Genomic DNA, 14,290 nt, shown 5'->3' on the forward strand with positions numbered 1-14,290 from the left:
CAGCTCTCCCTTCTTAGCCAGAAGTTTCACAACTTTTAAAACTTTCTTGCCTCCTCCTGCTCTCCGTAAGATTTTACCCATCTGCCCTCCCTTCCATTTTTTGGGGATTTGATTCATTCATGAAAACTTCAGGTAGCATCGTCCCGAATGCGGGAGAAAGGCATCTGATCCCCTGCATTTCCACAGCGGACAAGGGGGGTTACTCTAAGTCAGAGACCACTAAATTCATAATTTTAAATCCTGAGGACCACTAATATGATCTGCCTAATGACCGGCTGGGTGGGCGTGGTTAGGTGGTCATGTTACTGGTTGGGCATGGCCAACTCGATGTCACTCATGTCGAGGGATGCCTTGCCGACTTATATTTGTCCCTCCCCTCCCAGCCACTCCTCGCCTGCCCGCCTGGGCTCCTTAGGGCCCCAACAGGAAGCAGTTGTTGGAGCTAAGCAGCCACTATGAGAAAAGTTGGCAAAACAGCTGCCTCCATTCAAATTGGATCTGGCCGAGAAGGAGGCTCAGCAGAAGTACCTCACTGAGGATTACGAGCATAGGCTTTCCAAGCAGAGGGAAGATCTGGCCAGGTACCAGGAGGCTGAAGCAGACCCCGAGTAGGAATTTCTGCCCCCCTTCAACCCACACAAAAAGACCCCGAGGGGGGAGACTCTGCAGCAACACAAATGTTCATTGCACGTATCCAGCCCAGGGGCCCTAGTTTGAGGACCCCTGGTTTAGTGCAATATAAAAAATGCAAATAATTTTTCTGAGGACTACCAAAATTTTCTCACGGACCACCAGTGGTCCACAGACCACCAGTTGGTGATCGCTGGTCTAGGTGATCTCCAAAGCCCTTTCTCCAACCTTCACGTTCTATGCACTTGGACCGTTCGAAGTTTGATTCAGGTTCCATGGAGGAAGCCCAACCAGACGACGGTTGTTGGGTGTGATACTTTTTAACACAAAAGGCAGTCTTGCACAATCCAGAGTTCCGACGGTTTATCAAATAAAGGCTTATTAAGCTACTGAAGGTGGAACCAAACCGGATTTCTATGAAGCTCGGAGGGCAATTACTGTTTCTTTGGCGTTGTGTTTTCTTCTCTGTAGATTAAAGGGCTAGATATTTCAGAGCTGAAAACGAAAGTGTGAACAGCGCCGGGAGCCCCGGAGCTCTGGGCTACAGACATTCAGGTTTCAGCCTCACACATTTCATAAGAAATGCTCCTTTGCCACCTGCCCTTAATGTTATGACCGAAGGGGCAGCCGCTGAGGGCTCATGATGGCGGGTGGCTCTTAGTGATTAGCCCACAGTCAGATTGGAGAGAAGAAATCTGTATAGGTGAGAAACCTTTTGGTCTTGAAAAATTATTTATTTTTTTTAAAAGAACAGTGAGTAGCAAAAATAAAGAAATATATTAGTCTATTTCTGAAGCATCATCATTATTATTATTATTTATTGAATTTCTATACCGCCCTTCTCCCGAAGGACTCAGGGCGGTGAACAGAATAAGATTTCATATACATATAATATTTTTTTTTATCATGCTAGAGGTAATGCTAAGACGTTCCAAGAATGGCTCTGTTGCTTATTAAATCACAAACAACCCTGTATTCCATGATTTCTGAATCAAGATTTGATATTTGCCAAAAAAACTACGGGATGAGTTTGTATTACTCCAAATACAGCTAGTCCTTGATTTACAACCATTTGTTAAATGATCGTTCAAAGTTACAACAGTGCTGAAAAGAGACTTATGACTGATCCTCACACTTATGACCGTTGTAGTACATGACCCACAGTCACATGATCAAAATTTGGGCACTGGGCAACCAGCATGAAATTACGATGGTCGCAGCCTCCTAGGCAGGGGTGAAATGTAAAATTTGTTACTACCGGTTCTGTGGGTGTGGCTTGGTGGTGGTGGGGTAATGTGACTGGGTGGGCGTGGCCAACTTTTTTTAAAAAAAACTTTTCAAAGCATTTTTTCTAATGCTTTGAAAAGCCTCTGCCGATCAGGCAACTCAGCTGGGATCGTCAGAGACTTTTCAAAGCATTTTTTTTACCACCTCTTCAGCCAAGATCATTTGCTTTGTTCTTGAGGGACGCCTCAGCTACAGGAGTCTCAAAATAGAAAAACATGATATTTCCTTCTGGATAAAAACATGCAATTTCCTGGTTACGCAATTGCAAAAGCGGGGCGAAACTGGAAACATGGAGATGTTTAAAATCTTGTATCAAAAATCCTGGGGTTGAGACCTGGTCACAGCAAAGAGGATGCAGTGGGTGTGAGCGACCTCTTGTGGCAGAACAAGGAATATCCCATCCAGAGGGAACCGCACACACAAGCAGGTGAGGAAGAAGTAGCATCTCAAGGAAAAAAACTTTTGCTAGCACAACAGACAGCTTGAAGCTGGGGAGATAGTTAGATCCAGATATCAGAGGTGGTGTCGCCGCCCGGATAGCGGATCTCGTGGGCCAGCGCTGGCCCATTTGGCTCTTTCCCGAAATCCACTAAGAACTTTTCGTTCACTTTCAAGCCTCCTTTCTTGCTGTCCACATCGATTTGCAACATGACAGAGCCTTCCCTGGGGAGGGGGAAAAAAAAGAAGATAAAACAGAATTTTACCATGCGTTTCTGAGGACAATTACAGTTATGAAACTCGAAGACAGACAGATTCTCCCAATCTGGAAGTCGACGCTGCAGACACACAAACTAAAGTCCCTAGGCTGAAAGAAGAAATGCCTTTTACGTTTATTTAAAGTGTCATTTTAAATTCCACGCGAATGGCAAATTCTAGCATCGAAAACTGCACCACGCAACTTCCAGGTTTATTTCTGCTTGCGGATCTTCCAAGGAACTTGTCTCAAGACCCAGCTTTGTTTCTCTTTTTTAATAAACAAAGGAAAAAAGCGAAGGAAAGGCCGTCTTACTTGACCATGTCTGGGTAGAACTGCTTATCCCATCCGCTGTAGAGAGAGGTGCTGACATACAGCCGTTTTCCATCCAGGCTCAGCTGGATCATCTGGGGGGCACCTTGAACTCTCTTGCCCTGCGAAGGACGAGAAAACGGGTGTGACCTAACTTGGGACCCAAGAGGCGGAGAAGGCTTTGAGCCAGAATTCCTCATTCACACTGGAAGCTGAAGTCCACAAGCCTTAAAGTTGCCAAGTTTGGACACCCCTGGATTAGGAGACCTCCGAAGTCCCTTCCCACCTGATTGGATGTTCTGTGTTCTACAAAGATGGTTTGGCTGTGAAATTTCCTGCAAAAATTTCTGAACATCCCTTGCACTGTTGTGAAAATGAAATGGAGGGAGACAGAAAGGTTCTCAGGAAGGCAGTTAAGACAGTGACCTAACAAAGAAAAAATGTAACAATAATCCTGGGGTGGGGAGGACCCACCTTGATGATGAATGGATCTGGCTGGCAGTCCAGTTCTGGGTCATCGATCACTTTGACGGGACCCCCTTTGACAATGCTGCCTCCCAGAAACACCTGCATGGGTGGAGATACGGCTGGGTGAGGATGTCCCACATCACCTGCAGAGTCAGCGATTCCCGGCAGCCATGCACCCCTCCCCTGCCCCGGGGTCTACCTGTCCCACCAACTTGGGCTTCCGACGGTTGGAAATGTCGTATTGACGGATATCTCCATGAAGCCAGTTGCTGAAGTACAGGAAGCGGTCATCCAGGGAGATCAGGATATCGGTGATCAGGCCTACAGGAGAACTTCGTGTTAACAGGAAGGCAGCAAGTTCCAGGAGGAACCAATGTTGCCCCCAAATTCCCAGCTGGGCCAGGAGCAGATTTGCACGTATCCAACAGAAATATTGACTCGTTACGGCCTGTACGCAATGAATCAATATTTCTTCTGGAGCCACCGCTACAAAATCCATGTCATGTAATGAATATAGAACCTTGCTAAGGTCACGGCTTTCCCTGAATCCTCTAATAAATGATCAAAGGAGTAAATTAAAGAATGGGAACCCCTTCTGTCTTGGAGATGAGATGTTGAAAATTTATATCTAGTTAGAGTTCGAATTTAGTTCCAAAGCAAGACTTTTAAAGTTGTTATTGGTGGAGGAATGCAACTTGGATCGATTATGAAAATAATCAATATAAAGCTCGTTGGACTAGCCTGGCATTTCCGGGAGAAGCCATCCTTCAACCTTCTTGTTGGGAATTTGAATCACCTTCTCTGCTGCCCAAGTTCCCTCCTAAAGGAGAAAAAAAAAACAGTCAGAAGGGGAGGAGTTACCCTTGGTGTAGCCCAACCCACAGAGACACCTATGCCTTCAAGTCTGGTTAGTTAACAGTTCTGTTTTAGAGCATGCCTAGGAACCACTTGCAAAGGGACAGGTTACAGATAATTATTTACTCGTTATATTTATTAATTACAACTCTCTTGCAACTCCGGGCACTGCACGCCAGAGTAGAAACTAAGCGAAGAGGCATATTTATCTGATTTCTTTTACATGATTTGCCAGTCGACATTTGGTGACGCAAGGAAGGACTGGAAGGGGTGAATTTGTGGCCGGGTGGCACGCCTTGGCAATCCGTGACTCAGGAACTCCTACTGGCGATATGATGGAATTTGGGTGACTCAGTTGTGGCACCAACGTGACCTTGGCTGACCTCAGGGAGATCAGACCTGTTGAATACTTGGATGAGGTACCATCCCAAAATCCTAAGGCTAGAGGCCAAAATGGAGAATTAAAAAAAATAAAAAGGCATGTTGCTAAGAAGCTCCTTGGACATCTTTGGAAATAATTGCCCCAAAGCAGATGTTAGTTAGCTAGGTAGCATTTTGAGGTCGCCTTTCTGCATTCTGAAGTGCAAAGGAAAACCCTCCAAAAATACAAAAATTGAAAAAAAAATGGGCCTGGCCCGTTTAGCAGCCAGTAGTTCTCAGGACCCTAAAAATTCCAGAGGGCCTACCACACCCTCGAAGGCTCTGGGGCGTTGGCTGTGTGCCTGTGCTCAATTGTGGGCTTTTCCCAGAGACTGTTCTTCGCTCTATTTTGCTGTAATTATTCCTTTTTGTTGTTGTTGTTTGTTTTACCGGGGTCTTGTAGAAACGGTGGACAGCGCTGCTGAGGGCACAGCCAATGTACCCCTCGGCTGCATCCGGGTCGTGGAGAAATCGGATCTCTAGCGGAATGGAGTTCTTGCCCACGTCGATTGTCTGGATAAATTCATGAGTGGTCCAATCCCACACATTGATGTTTCCACCATAGCAGCCTTTGGAAGCAGGTGTGAGAGAAGCAAGGAAGATTATTTTGAGAAAGGAGGGACAGCAGGGTTTGGTTAGTAGTATGTTTTCTTTTGAGGGGTCCTTGGTGCTCTCTGAGCTTGGTTGTTTTCCTGCAGACGGTTCATGATCCAGCTAGGAAACATAATTGGTGCTAGAAGGAGCGTTTGTAGCAAAGCCCTGATGATGTTACCTAGTTGGGTCGTGAAATGTCTGCAAGAAAACAACCAACACAAAATTTCCTCTGGATCTCATACAGATGTGAATTGGACCTCACCACTAAAGAGCTAATGACTTAATCCAATTTATTGAGAAATTGGCCTCCTCCCTTCGGTAGCTCCTGGCTGTCGTGTGACCCATCTTTGCCTACAAGGCCCCATCAAGGCTCCTCCTCTAAGTAACTCCTCATTGGTGGGAAGAGTTGCTGCCTTGACTCTCATTGGCCCTCAGACCTCAATTCCTGCCTAGCTTCGCCTCTTTCTTCTCCAATCCTTAATTCTGGACCATGGAAGATGCTTCCAACCAGGTTCTCCTTGACCCAACAGCCTGGTTGGCTTTGGATCTGAGGATACCCGGTGTCTGTGGAACTCCTGGAACTCTCACCCTTCTCCAAATCTGCCGGGTTAAACCCGTTGGCGAAGCACTTGGGCGCTCCCCACTCCGTGCTCATCAAGACGTTGTGCCTGGGCTGGTACCAGAAATCGTAGCCAAATGGTGGGACTTTGGTGCCTTTTTCCCAGTTGCCCTTCACCTCAAAGGTCTCTCCGTCCAGCAGCACAAAACCCCCTGCAAGGGAAAACGAAACGTTATTTATTTGTTACACTTATTTGCTGCCCATCTCGCCGCAAGGTGACTCTCTATTAATATATTGATATTAGCATTCAAGCAGGGATGAAATGCACTTACCTTCACTACCGGTTCGGAAATATGAGTGTGTGCACCTGTTCTATGCATGCGCAGAGCCTTAAAAATGGGATGTAATGATGTCCCAGCGGGTGGGTGGAGCCTCCTGCTGCCAGCCCTACCGGTTCGCACGAACTGGATAGATCCGGCCGGATTTCACCGTTGCATTCAAGATTGCATTAAATGAACATAAATTCTTTCTGCATTCTCGGAACAGCGGGTGAACGTCACAGCTCCTCCAAGAGCCATTCAGAGGTTGCAGAGAGATGGCAGAAAGTGGAGACAACATCTCCATCTGATTTCTCCCACTCAAATATTCTCAGGTAGGGAGGCTGCTCCCTGAGTGCAGACCGTTGCTTCTAATGGGATCATCTGTCTGCTGCAGAGAATTCAGCTTTATCCTTCATCTGGCTAAAAACACCTCCTGCAAAAACTTTCTCAGGCTGGGTGGCTTTAGGCCGGCCCCTTTCTCTCAGCCCTACCCACCTCACAGGGTTGTTGTGGGGAAAATAGGAAGACAAAGAGAACAGAACAGAACAGAATACAGAACAACAAAACACAACAGAATAGAATAGAATAGGAATAAAACAATAATAGAATGGAATGGAATAAATAGAATAAGAATAAAACAAGAATAGAATACAGAACAGAAAGGGTATAGGGTCTCCTGCTTGGGCAGGGGGTTGGACTAAATTTATTATTTATTTATTTATTTATTTATTTAATTTTTATACCGCCCTTCTCCCGAAGGACTCAGGGTGGTGAACAGTCATAAATAACATACATATAAAATGTGAAATTTGTATTTGTATTTGTATTTGTATTTGTATTTATTGAATTTGTATACCGCCCTACTCCCGAAGGACTCAGGGCGGTGAACAGCCATAAAAATAAAACATGGAAATACAAAATTTAAAATAGAGATAAAACAAATTAAATAAATTTGGCTGAACCATATTTAAAACCCCAATAATTTAAAACCAAATTTAAAATTCCCATTTAAAAGCGGAGAAGTTTAGCAATTTAAAATAATTAAACCCAATTTGGCTCATCAGTTAAGAATCTTAAGCATAAAAATTTAGAACAATTAGAAGAAATTATTCTGTTAATCCAGAATACTTCATTATCCATTGTGTGATTGGACACACAAAGTGTATTAGATACCATCAGCCACCTTGAGTTATTTATAAAAACAATAAAGGCAGAATTAAAAAGAAACATTAAAAAAGACCTACCTTTTCCATTGCCAGAAGGGTCAGCCATGGTGCTAATCATGATTTCGCCATTCCCCAGGCAATGTGAGGTGTGAGGATTTGCCAAGTTGCACTTCCAATAGACATCAATGGGCTCGACAACCTGCAATGCAAGATTAGGCCTAAGAAGAGATGAGGACGGGCAGACGGACCACGGATAGATGCACCCAGCCCCTTCACCACCCAAGCTTTGCACAGGGTGAGAAACAGGACGTGTCGGTCCCGAGAGCGAAAGAAGCTTGCAAAGGCAAGAGAAGGAAGATGGTTCTGTGAAGCCCCCTTTGGAGGGGCCCCCTCAGGCCTGGCGTGTACCTTGTGGATCCTGGGGGCCCTCAGGTTGGTGCCGGTGTCGATCACGTAAATGCGGGACGAGATCAGGCTGGGAAGAATGAGACGGTTGCGCTTCTTGGTGGTGTCTCCGAAGCAGCTGCTACAGGCGTTCCAGCCGGAATGGTGCAGCTCGTCATTGACGTTGGGCATCTCCAGGCGGTGGATGACCTGTGGGGTGGCAGAGCCCACTTGGGACCTTTGGACAGGCCCTCAAAGACCTTGTGTTCCTTCCCCTGCACTCTGTCTAGAGTCTTTTTTAATATTCCGGCGACCAAAACTGGATGCAGTATTCCGAGTGTGGTCTTATGTAGCCCAAACAGAATTCGGTTCTAAAGCCGACTTGTGTTATTTCTGGTCTTAACTTAATGTCTTGCAACGCTCTGCCCCTTTCTTCCTCTCTCCCCATCCCCCGGATTATTTTAATCACCCCCTTGGTGTCTCCAACTTTGGCAACTTTTTAAGACTTGTAGATTTGAAGTGCTGGCTGAAGAATTCTGGGAGTTGAAGTCCGCAAGTCTTAAAGTTGCCAAGATTGGAGACTCCTGGCTTTACGCTGAGAAACAGGACTTGAAGTGAATCAGCTCACTCACACACACACACACACACACACAGAGAGAGAGAGAGAAGCAAACAAGCGATTTAACCACGTGATTTACTGGAAGGACATGTTGCTTGGCAGTGAAGGGTGGGTGCGGATGAGTGTCTTGTGGACATTTTTTCTTTTGCAACCCTGCATTATTCAGGCCCCAAAGCATGCAGGAACCACCACCACTACCCCCGCTTTCCGATTTCTAAATTGTTTGAAAAGGGGTTGTTGGTCTTTTGGGCCATAATTATTAGCCAACATTTTTTGGAATGCAGAACTTTGGGTTATCTCCACCCATCTACCCACCCCCGTAAAGATAAAAGTGGGGATTATGAAATGGTCTTGCACGGTGTGTCAATCAAGAACGCAGGATTTCAGATATTGGCAGTGTCCCTGAAATAACCATGAAAAGTGTCAGCCGCAGGAAAAGTCAGTAGTTTAAGATTTGAGCAGCTGCTCGAGTTGACAACTGCTGGGCCAGTTGTCCTGGGTAAATCCTGAGGGACTCCAACCCCAAGATTGATCCAAGAAAGGAGGAAGAAAGCAATTGGCATTTGATCCGAAAGGAAACGTTCTCCAGTTGGAATTTTAGGCAGCAAAGAAAGGCAACTGCAGGGTTCAGATTTCCTGACAGACTGCTGGGAAGAGAACCGTTTTCTCTCAGCTTCTGAAGGAACCACAAAGTATCTGGGGATACTTTGCTATATTGGGCAGCAATTTCTCCCTCATAATGTGGAATTAAATCTTGAGAATCCTGGGTTTTTCCCCCTAAGGCTTGATTGAGTCATATAAAAGCCCAGCTGCGCTCAGATTCTTTCTAAGATTTAAAATATTTTTTCATAAAAGACGAGAGAAAAGCAGCATTCAAAGCAAGGAGAAAACCAGGAGCATATCTCTGTGAATCAGAAAGTCCACCATTAAGCATTTAAAAATGAGGCATCCTATCTGTGCTGTCGAGAGATATCAAGTCATCCCAAAGTACCTTCCCTATCTCGGAAATCGCTTTGCTCAAAGCTGTCCTTTTTGCCATTATTAGGATATTGAGCTGCTGTTAAGATAAACCAGCTTTGAATTTGAATTAAACCTACTTGGCAGTAAGTATGGGATTTGGGGTCCACATCCACAGTGGCCAAATAATCCGGTTTTTCTGTTCCGGTGTTTCGGTAGATGCAAGGCAGATAGACGATCTCTTCCCGTGGCCCTTTTGGGCAGAAAGAAAAGTTACATATAACTTTGAATGATCACTAAATGAATGATTGTAAGTCTAGAATTCCCTGTAATTGGGTCAGGTTCTGTGCAAGGCAAATATTGAGGATACCCAATGATTATCCAAGAGTGGTTTCATTTTAGGACACACACACACACACACACACACACACACACACACACACACACACCGGTGTCCCCTCACCTTTCATTGCATCCAGCGGGGTTTTGTATCCCGGCCCGCACTCTCCGCATTTTGCTGCAATTCAAAATGGACAAGAAGAAAGTTAAAAACACACAAGAGGACAGCGATGGAACCAAATCAGCTCAGGATATGCTTTGAAATTCTGTGTCACTTTGATTGTGTCCTTTCCTGATAAATTTCTTGGTAGCTTCAGATCAGGGAATTCTAGGGCTGAATTCAGCTTCCTGCGAGTCTTTTTAAAGATTTCAAGTTGCTAGTGCTCATGACTTCAAGGATATCTTTCCCTGCTGAGACATCAGAGGTGTGGTGAGTGTCAATTAAAGAAGCTATTTAAGTAAAATAAGTTGAGTAGCATGCCCTGGTTTTATAGCTTGTCCTAACGTTCATTGCTTTGATGCAGAATGAACTTTGTCTTCTTCAGGTCTTCCTGACTCAGTTTGACTTTTTTGCATGGAAGGGGGTTGAAAGAATTCATTAGGAATCGAGTTAGAAATTAGCATCACTCTTTTCCCTGGAGAAGCCCCAGTGGCAGCCCTGATAAACTCAAGCACCCCAGTGATTGGTAGGTTAAAATGCAATTATTTAAGTGTTATTGTGATTTCCTGCCCTACCCCAATGAAACGGTTGCTTTTATTGACCTGTTAGCTTAGCGCAAGCCTGCAACATTTGCAAGGATTCAGACCAATGTATAAGCCATTTTGAGACATGCAGAGTGAGCAGAGCATTCGTGTGACGGTGTATGGATGAATTATGTTTGACTGTAGGTGTGATTTGGCTGATGTTGCAAATGGGCTTCATTCCTGCAGTCATGATAGGTGTCCTGAAGTCAATCCCCCCAGTGAAGCCTCCAGGTTCATGAACAGTCTAACAGTCCCTGCGAAGCAAGAGAACCCTTTGGGCTCCTCGCCAGCATTGGCTCCTGTGACTTTGGGCAGTCAGTGTGGGAAAGAGGTAGCCCTTTTCAGGACAAGTCTTCCGTGTGGATGGGGAAATGCAGGTCAGCTTGGCTCAGGGTTTGTAACTGTGTGCCTGTCGCATGATGTGCGTCAAGGGGAAACGGCACGAAGGAGCAATTCCACTGGGACCTTCTGAATTCAGCTTCCTCAAAGAAAGATTCTGGCTCTTGGCTCAGTCAAGAATTTTGCAGCAGATGCTTCCAGTCTTCGGAGGGAGGCTGTGCGCTGCTGAACACTCCCTTGTCATAAATTTTATTTCCGAGCATGAACAGTGGGGAGAACGTTTCATAAGCCTGCTTGGGCCACTGCCCAGTTGCTGCTGCTGTCACGCAAGTGATGGGACTGGCCCAAAGACCATTTGGTGGGTAGTTGCAAAACCACGGCAGAGATCCATTCCTCATGTGATGCTTTCTGAGTGTTTGGGACTTCCCAACAAGTCTCTACTCGCAAGGACCCTGGGAAGCTGGTCACTTTATGACCCAATGGAGAAACTGCCTGATATCCCAGTCTTGAGGCTGGACATTTAGTCCTAGATTTTACCACACCTCTTTACCTCACTGGTTTATTTATATTGCATTGTCTGCTTTATCTCTGGAAGTCAGGTGTGGGCCCCCACCTCTTGCAAAACCCAGCATGCAGCCTTCAAGTAACTGTTGGGTCTTTAACACACTTTTTTTTTTTTTTTTTTTTGGTTGTTGATTCTGTTGCAACAGAGCAATACAGCCGTGATTTGCCATATTGGCCTGTTTGAATTAATAGGTAACGTATTAAACCACAGACAAAGAAAAAAATTATGAACATCAAATGACTTTATGGTACTTGAGGATGGATTGAGACCGTCACAAATGGAGATATATCCTCATAACAACTTCATCAGTTGAGCTACAGTTCATTGTGCTAAGGTTGCCTGTGTTTTATTGGGCTTTGGCTTAGCATCTGCAAACCAGTCGATTAAGGTTCGTTGCACAAACTACGAATTAAACAAGCCATCGGTTAATGCATTGTGTAAACCCAGCCACCGTATTTTAAAAGTAGCCAGAAGACAAGTTACCGTAGCTGCAGACTTTGCATTCTGTGTCTCTATTTCTGTAATTTAATCTGGTGCTGCGAGTAAATTATGGTTTTTAAATTGGATGGACTTCCTAATCGGAGCTTATGCAAGATAAGTAGATGTTGCTGATCAATTTCTCTGAAAACTGAGTTAGAGCAGGTCTCCTGAGTCTATCTTGCAGTGACAGTAGCCATATTAATTGGCTTATTTGACTTGATGGAGTGGATCCCGGGAGTTGGGAAAATGCCATCTTAAAACCTTCAGCTATGACTGTCTAGGAGAGTCAAGCAAATTTATGCATCGGTTTGGCTGTAGAGAATTGAGTTTGTTGGGTGGGTTGGATGGATGGAAGCTGAAAGGATCAAAGGAACTGTCACTTTCTGATATATGATTATATAGTTTGTTAATCTACTGACTGCCATAGCTCTTTACACTACTTCTATCTTGGATATAAGTGGATTCCAGACCATAAATTGAACTGGTTCATCTTATGGGTGGGTGGCTTTGTTGCAATAGGCTAATTCGTTTAATTTTTTAGAAGCCCAAATTCTACCCATCTTGAGCAACACCAGCAGCACAGGGGTAATTTTTTCTCCCTGTTTAAATTCATTAACAAAGCTTTCCTGTTGCATAAGGCATGTCAAGGTTAGCTCGGTTATCGGATTTTATTTATTAAGCTTATGCACTCACTTCCCACTAAGCAAGTTCTCAAGCCAGCTAACAAAACTAAAAGAAAACCAAGGTTCAGAAAGTTAGAAGCATCAGTTAAAACCAACACAGGATCAATGTTCGGTAAGACCCTGTGTGAGTTTGAGCCAGATGGATGAAGGGGTTTAAAGAACCAGGCTGGAAACAAGGAGACTGTGAGATCTAGTCTTAACTCCAGCATGAAGCCAGCTGGGTGATTTTGGGCCGGTTGCTCCCTCTCACCTTAGGGGGGGAGAAAATGGCAAAGCACTTTGGAAAACATTTCCAAGAGAACTACAGGAACTTGTCCAGGTGGTTGCCAGATGTTAAAACTGACTTGAAGACGCACATTTAATTTGAATGGTTCAGCAACATCTGAAAGGACAGGTTTGAATTACACCAGGGATGATTTTCAATTCTTTGACCATTCCTTTTTTCCTCTGATGGTGACCCATGGACCTAAAATCACCTGATTAATTGCAAGGTTGAGTAGAAATGGCGCAGCATTCGCTCCCTCCCTCTATAGATGGGTACTTTAAACAAGTCCTTTTTTCACCTTTATACTCTCTACGACTTTCCGCTTGAATGCTCATTTCTCTTTACTAAAGGCTTATATAAACAGCATAATCTTATATTTATTCAAAAGCCGATCTCACTGGGTGTTTCCATGTAAGACCTTTTATGACACAGTTTCCTTCGCTTATTCACAGTTTTGGTGGTGGTGCTGGGACTGGGAAGGGCGCCTAGTATTCTCTCCAATTTCTGAAAGTGGCTTTCTGCTTTTTTTCTTCTTCTAGAATCATTTTCCTAATACAAAAAGCAATCTCTCTTAAGAGAGAAAGACAGAATTGCATACAATAATAATATTCGGAGCTGTTCTTTAGACCGGCTTCTCCCATTCCCATACCCTGCTTTGACCCCAACTAAGAGAGTTAAAATGCAAAGTATTTGGAGAGACATTGTATACATTTTCCTGCTAATGACAGGATCCTTCTGCCATTGCTGAAGGAGCCGTTCTTCTGGGGATTTTTGGAGGGAGGGTACAATAGTGGTTGGGAGATTCTAGAGGACAGAAGACATCAGAAGTAAAGGAATTAAATTTCAAAAAAAAAAAAAAAAAAAGACATGCCAAAATGCAGATAAACCTGTTTCAAATGTAATCGGAACTGCAACTGCTAAGCCAAAGTGCTTATCAAAGAGAATAGGGGCTTCCTTCCAAGCATAAATGCAGCGGATCAAACAGTGCAAAAACATAGTATAAAAGCCGAGGTATTTTTTTTCCCCCCTGTGTTGCAGAGAGTAGAATCCTAAGTATATATCTTTGGAAGTAAACACATGTGAGTTATTGGTATCCTATTGCAATAAAAATGGATTTTCTTAACAATCAGGATTTTTAGGGACTTTGCCTGGACCAAAACCCTCTAAGAAATAAATGCTACTAAAAGAGAAGAAGTTCTGAAATCTCACTGGCACTTTGCATCTCAAAAGCTAAACTCCCTGAGGGTTACGGTACACTTTTTAAAGTATACCTGTATTAAAGTTGATACGTGACCTCCTGTCAAGCTATTTGCATCAAATAAATGGCATTACTGGCTTTCTCCAACTTGCGTAAGTGTTACAATAATGATCATCATCTGTTCCTGAGCTTCTACATTGGAAAAGTCTGAACTACGCAGGAAACCCTGGACAAATCATGGCTGTTTCTGCAGCTGAGTAAAAGAATGTGGCCTCCGTCTTGTTTTGGCTTACCCATGGTGGTGGACTTGGATTATTCCTGATCTCTTCCCTCCAAAGAATTCTGACCAACGAAGAGGATCCTACAGACCAGAGGCGAGGCTTTTTCTGGAGGAACATATATCTCTGTATTT

General features: G+C 44.3%; 1 protein-coding gene across 1 annotated transcript; it reads right to left on the minus strand.

Moving 5' to 3' along the window:
• Nucleotides 1–1,343: 1,343 nt before the first annotated feature.
• LOC139321683 (methanethiol oxidase-like) lies at nucleotides 1,344–14,290 on the minus strand. The gene is made up of 12 exons (XM_070950491.1): nucleotides 14,172–14,290; nucleotides 9,729–9,782; nucleotides 9,406–9,518; nucleotides 7,714–7,899; nucleotides 7,384–7,504; nucleotides 5,849–6,031; nucleotides 5,057–5,235; nucleotides 4,133–4,211; nucleotides 3,591–3,712; nucleotides 3,398–3,490; nucleotides 2,927–3,045; nucleotides 1,344–2,580 (listed from the first exon to the last, which is right to left on the minus strand). The coding sequence occupies exons 1-12, from the start codon at nucleotides 14,173–14,175 to the stop codon at nucleotides 2,418–2,420; spliced, it is 1,416 nt and encodes a 471-aa protein (XP_070806592.1). The 5' UTR covers nucleotides 14,176–14,290; the 3' UTR covers nucleotides 1,344–2,417.

The sequence above is a fragment of the Pituophis catenifer genome, unplaced genomic scaffold, assembly GCF_029215685.1.
Source record: "Pituophis catenifer annectens isolate HBS135680 unplaced genomic scaffold, rPitCat1.0.hap2 SCAF_10, whole genome shotgun sequence".
Taxonomy (NCBI): Eukaryota; Metazoa; Chordata; class Lepidosauria; order Squamata; family Colubridae; genus Pituophis; species Pituophis catenifer.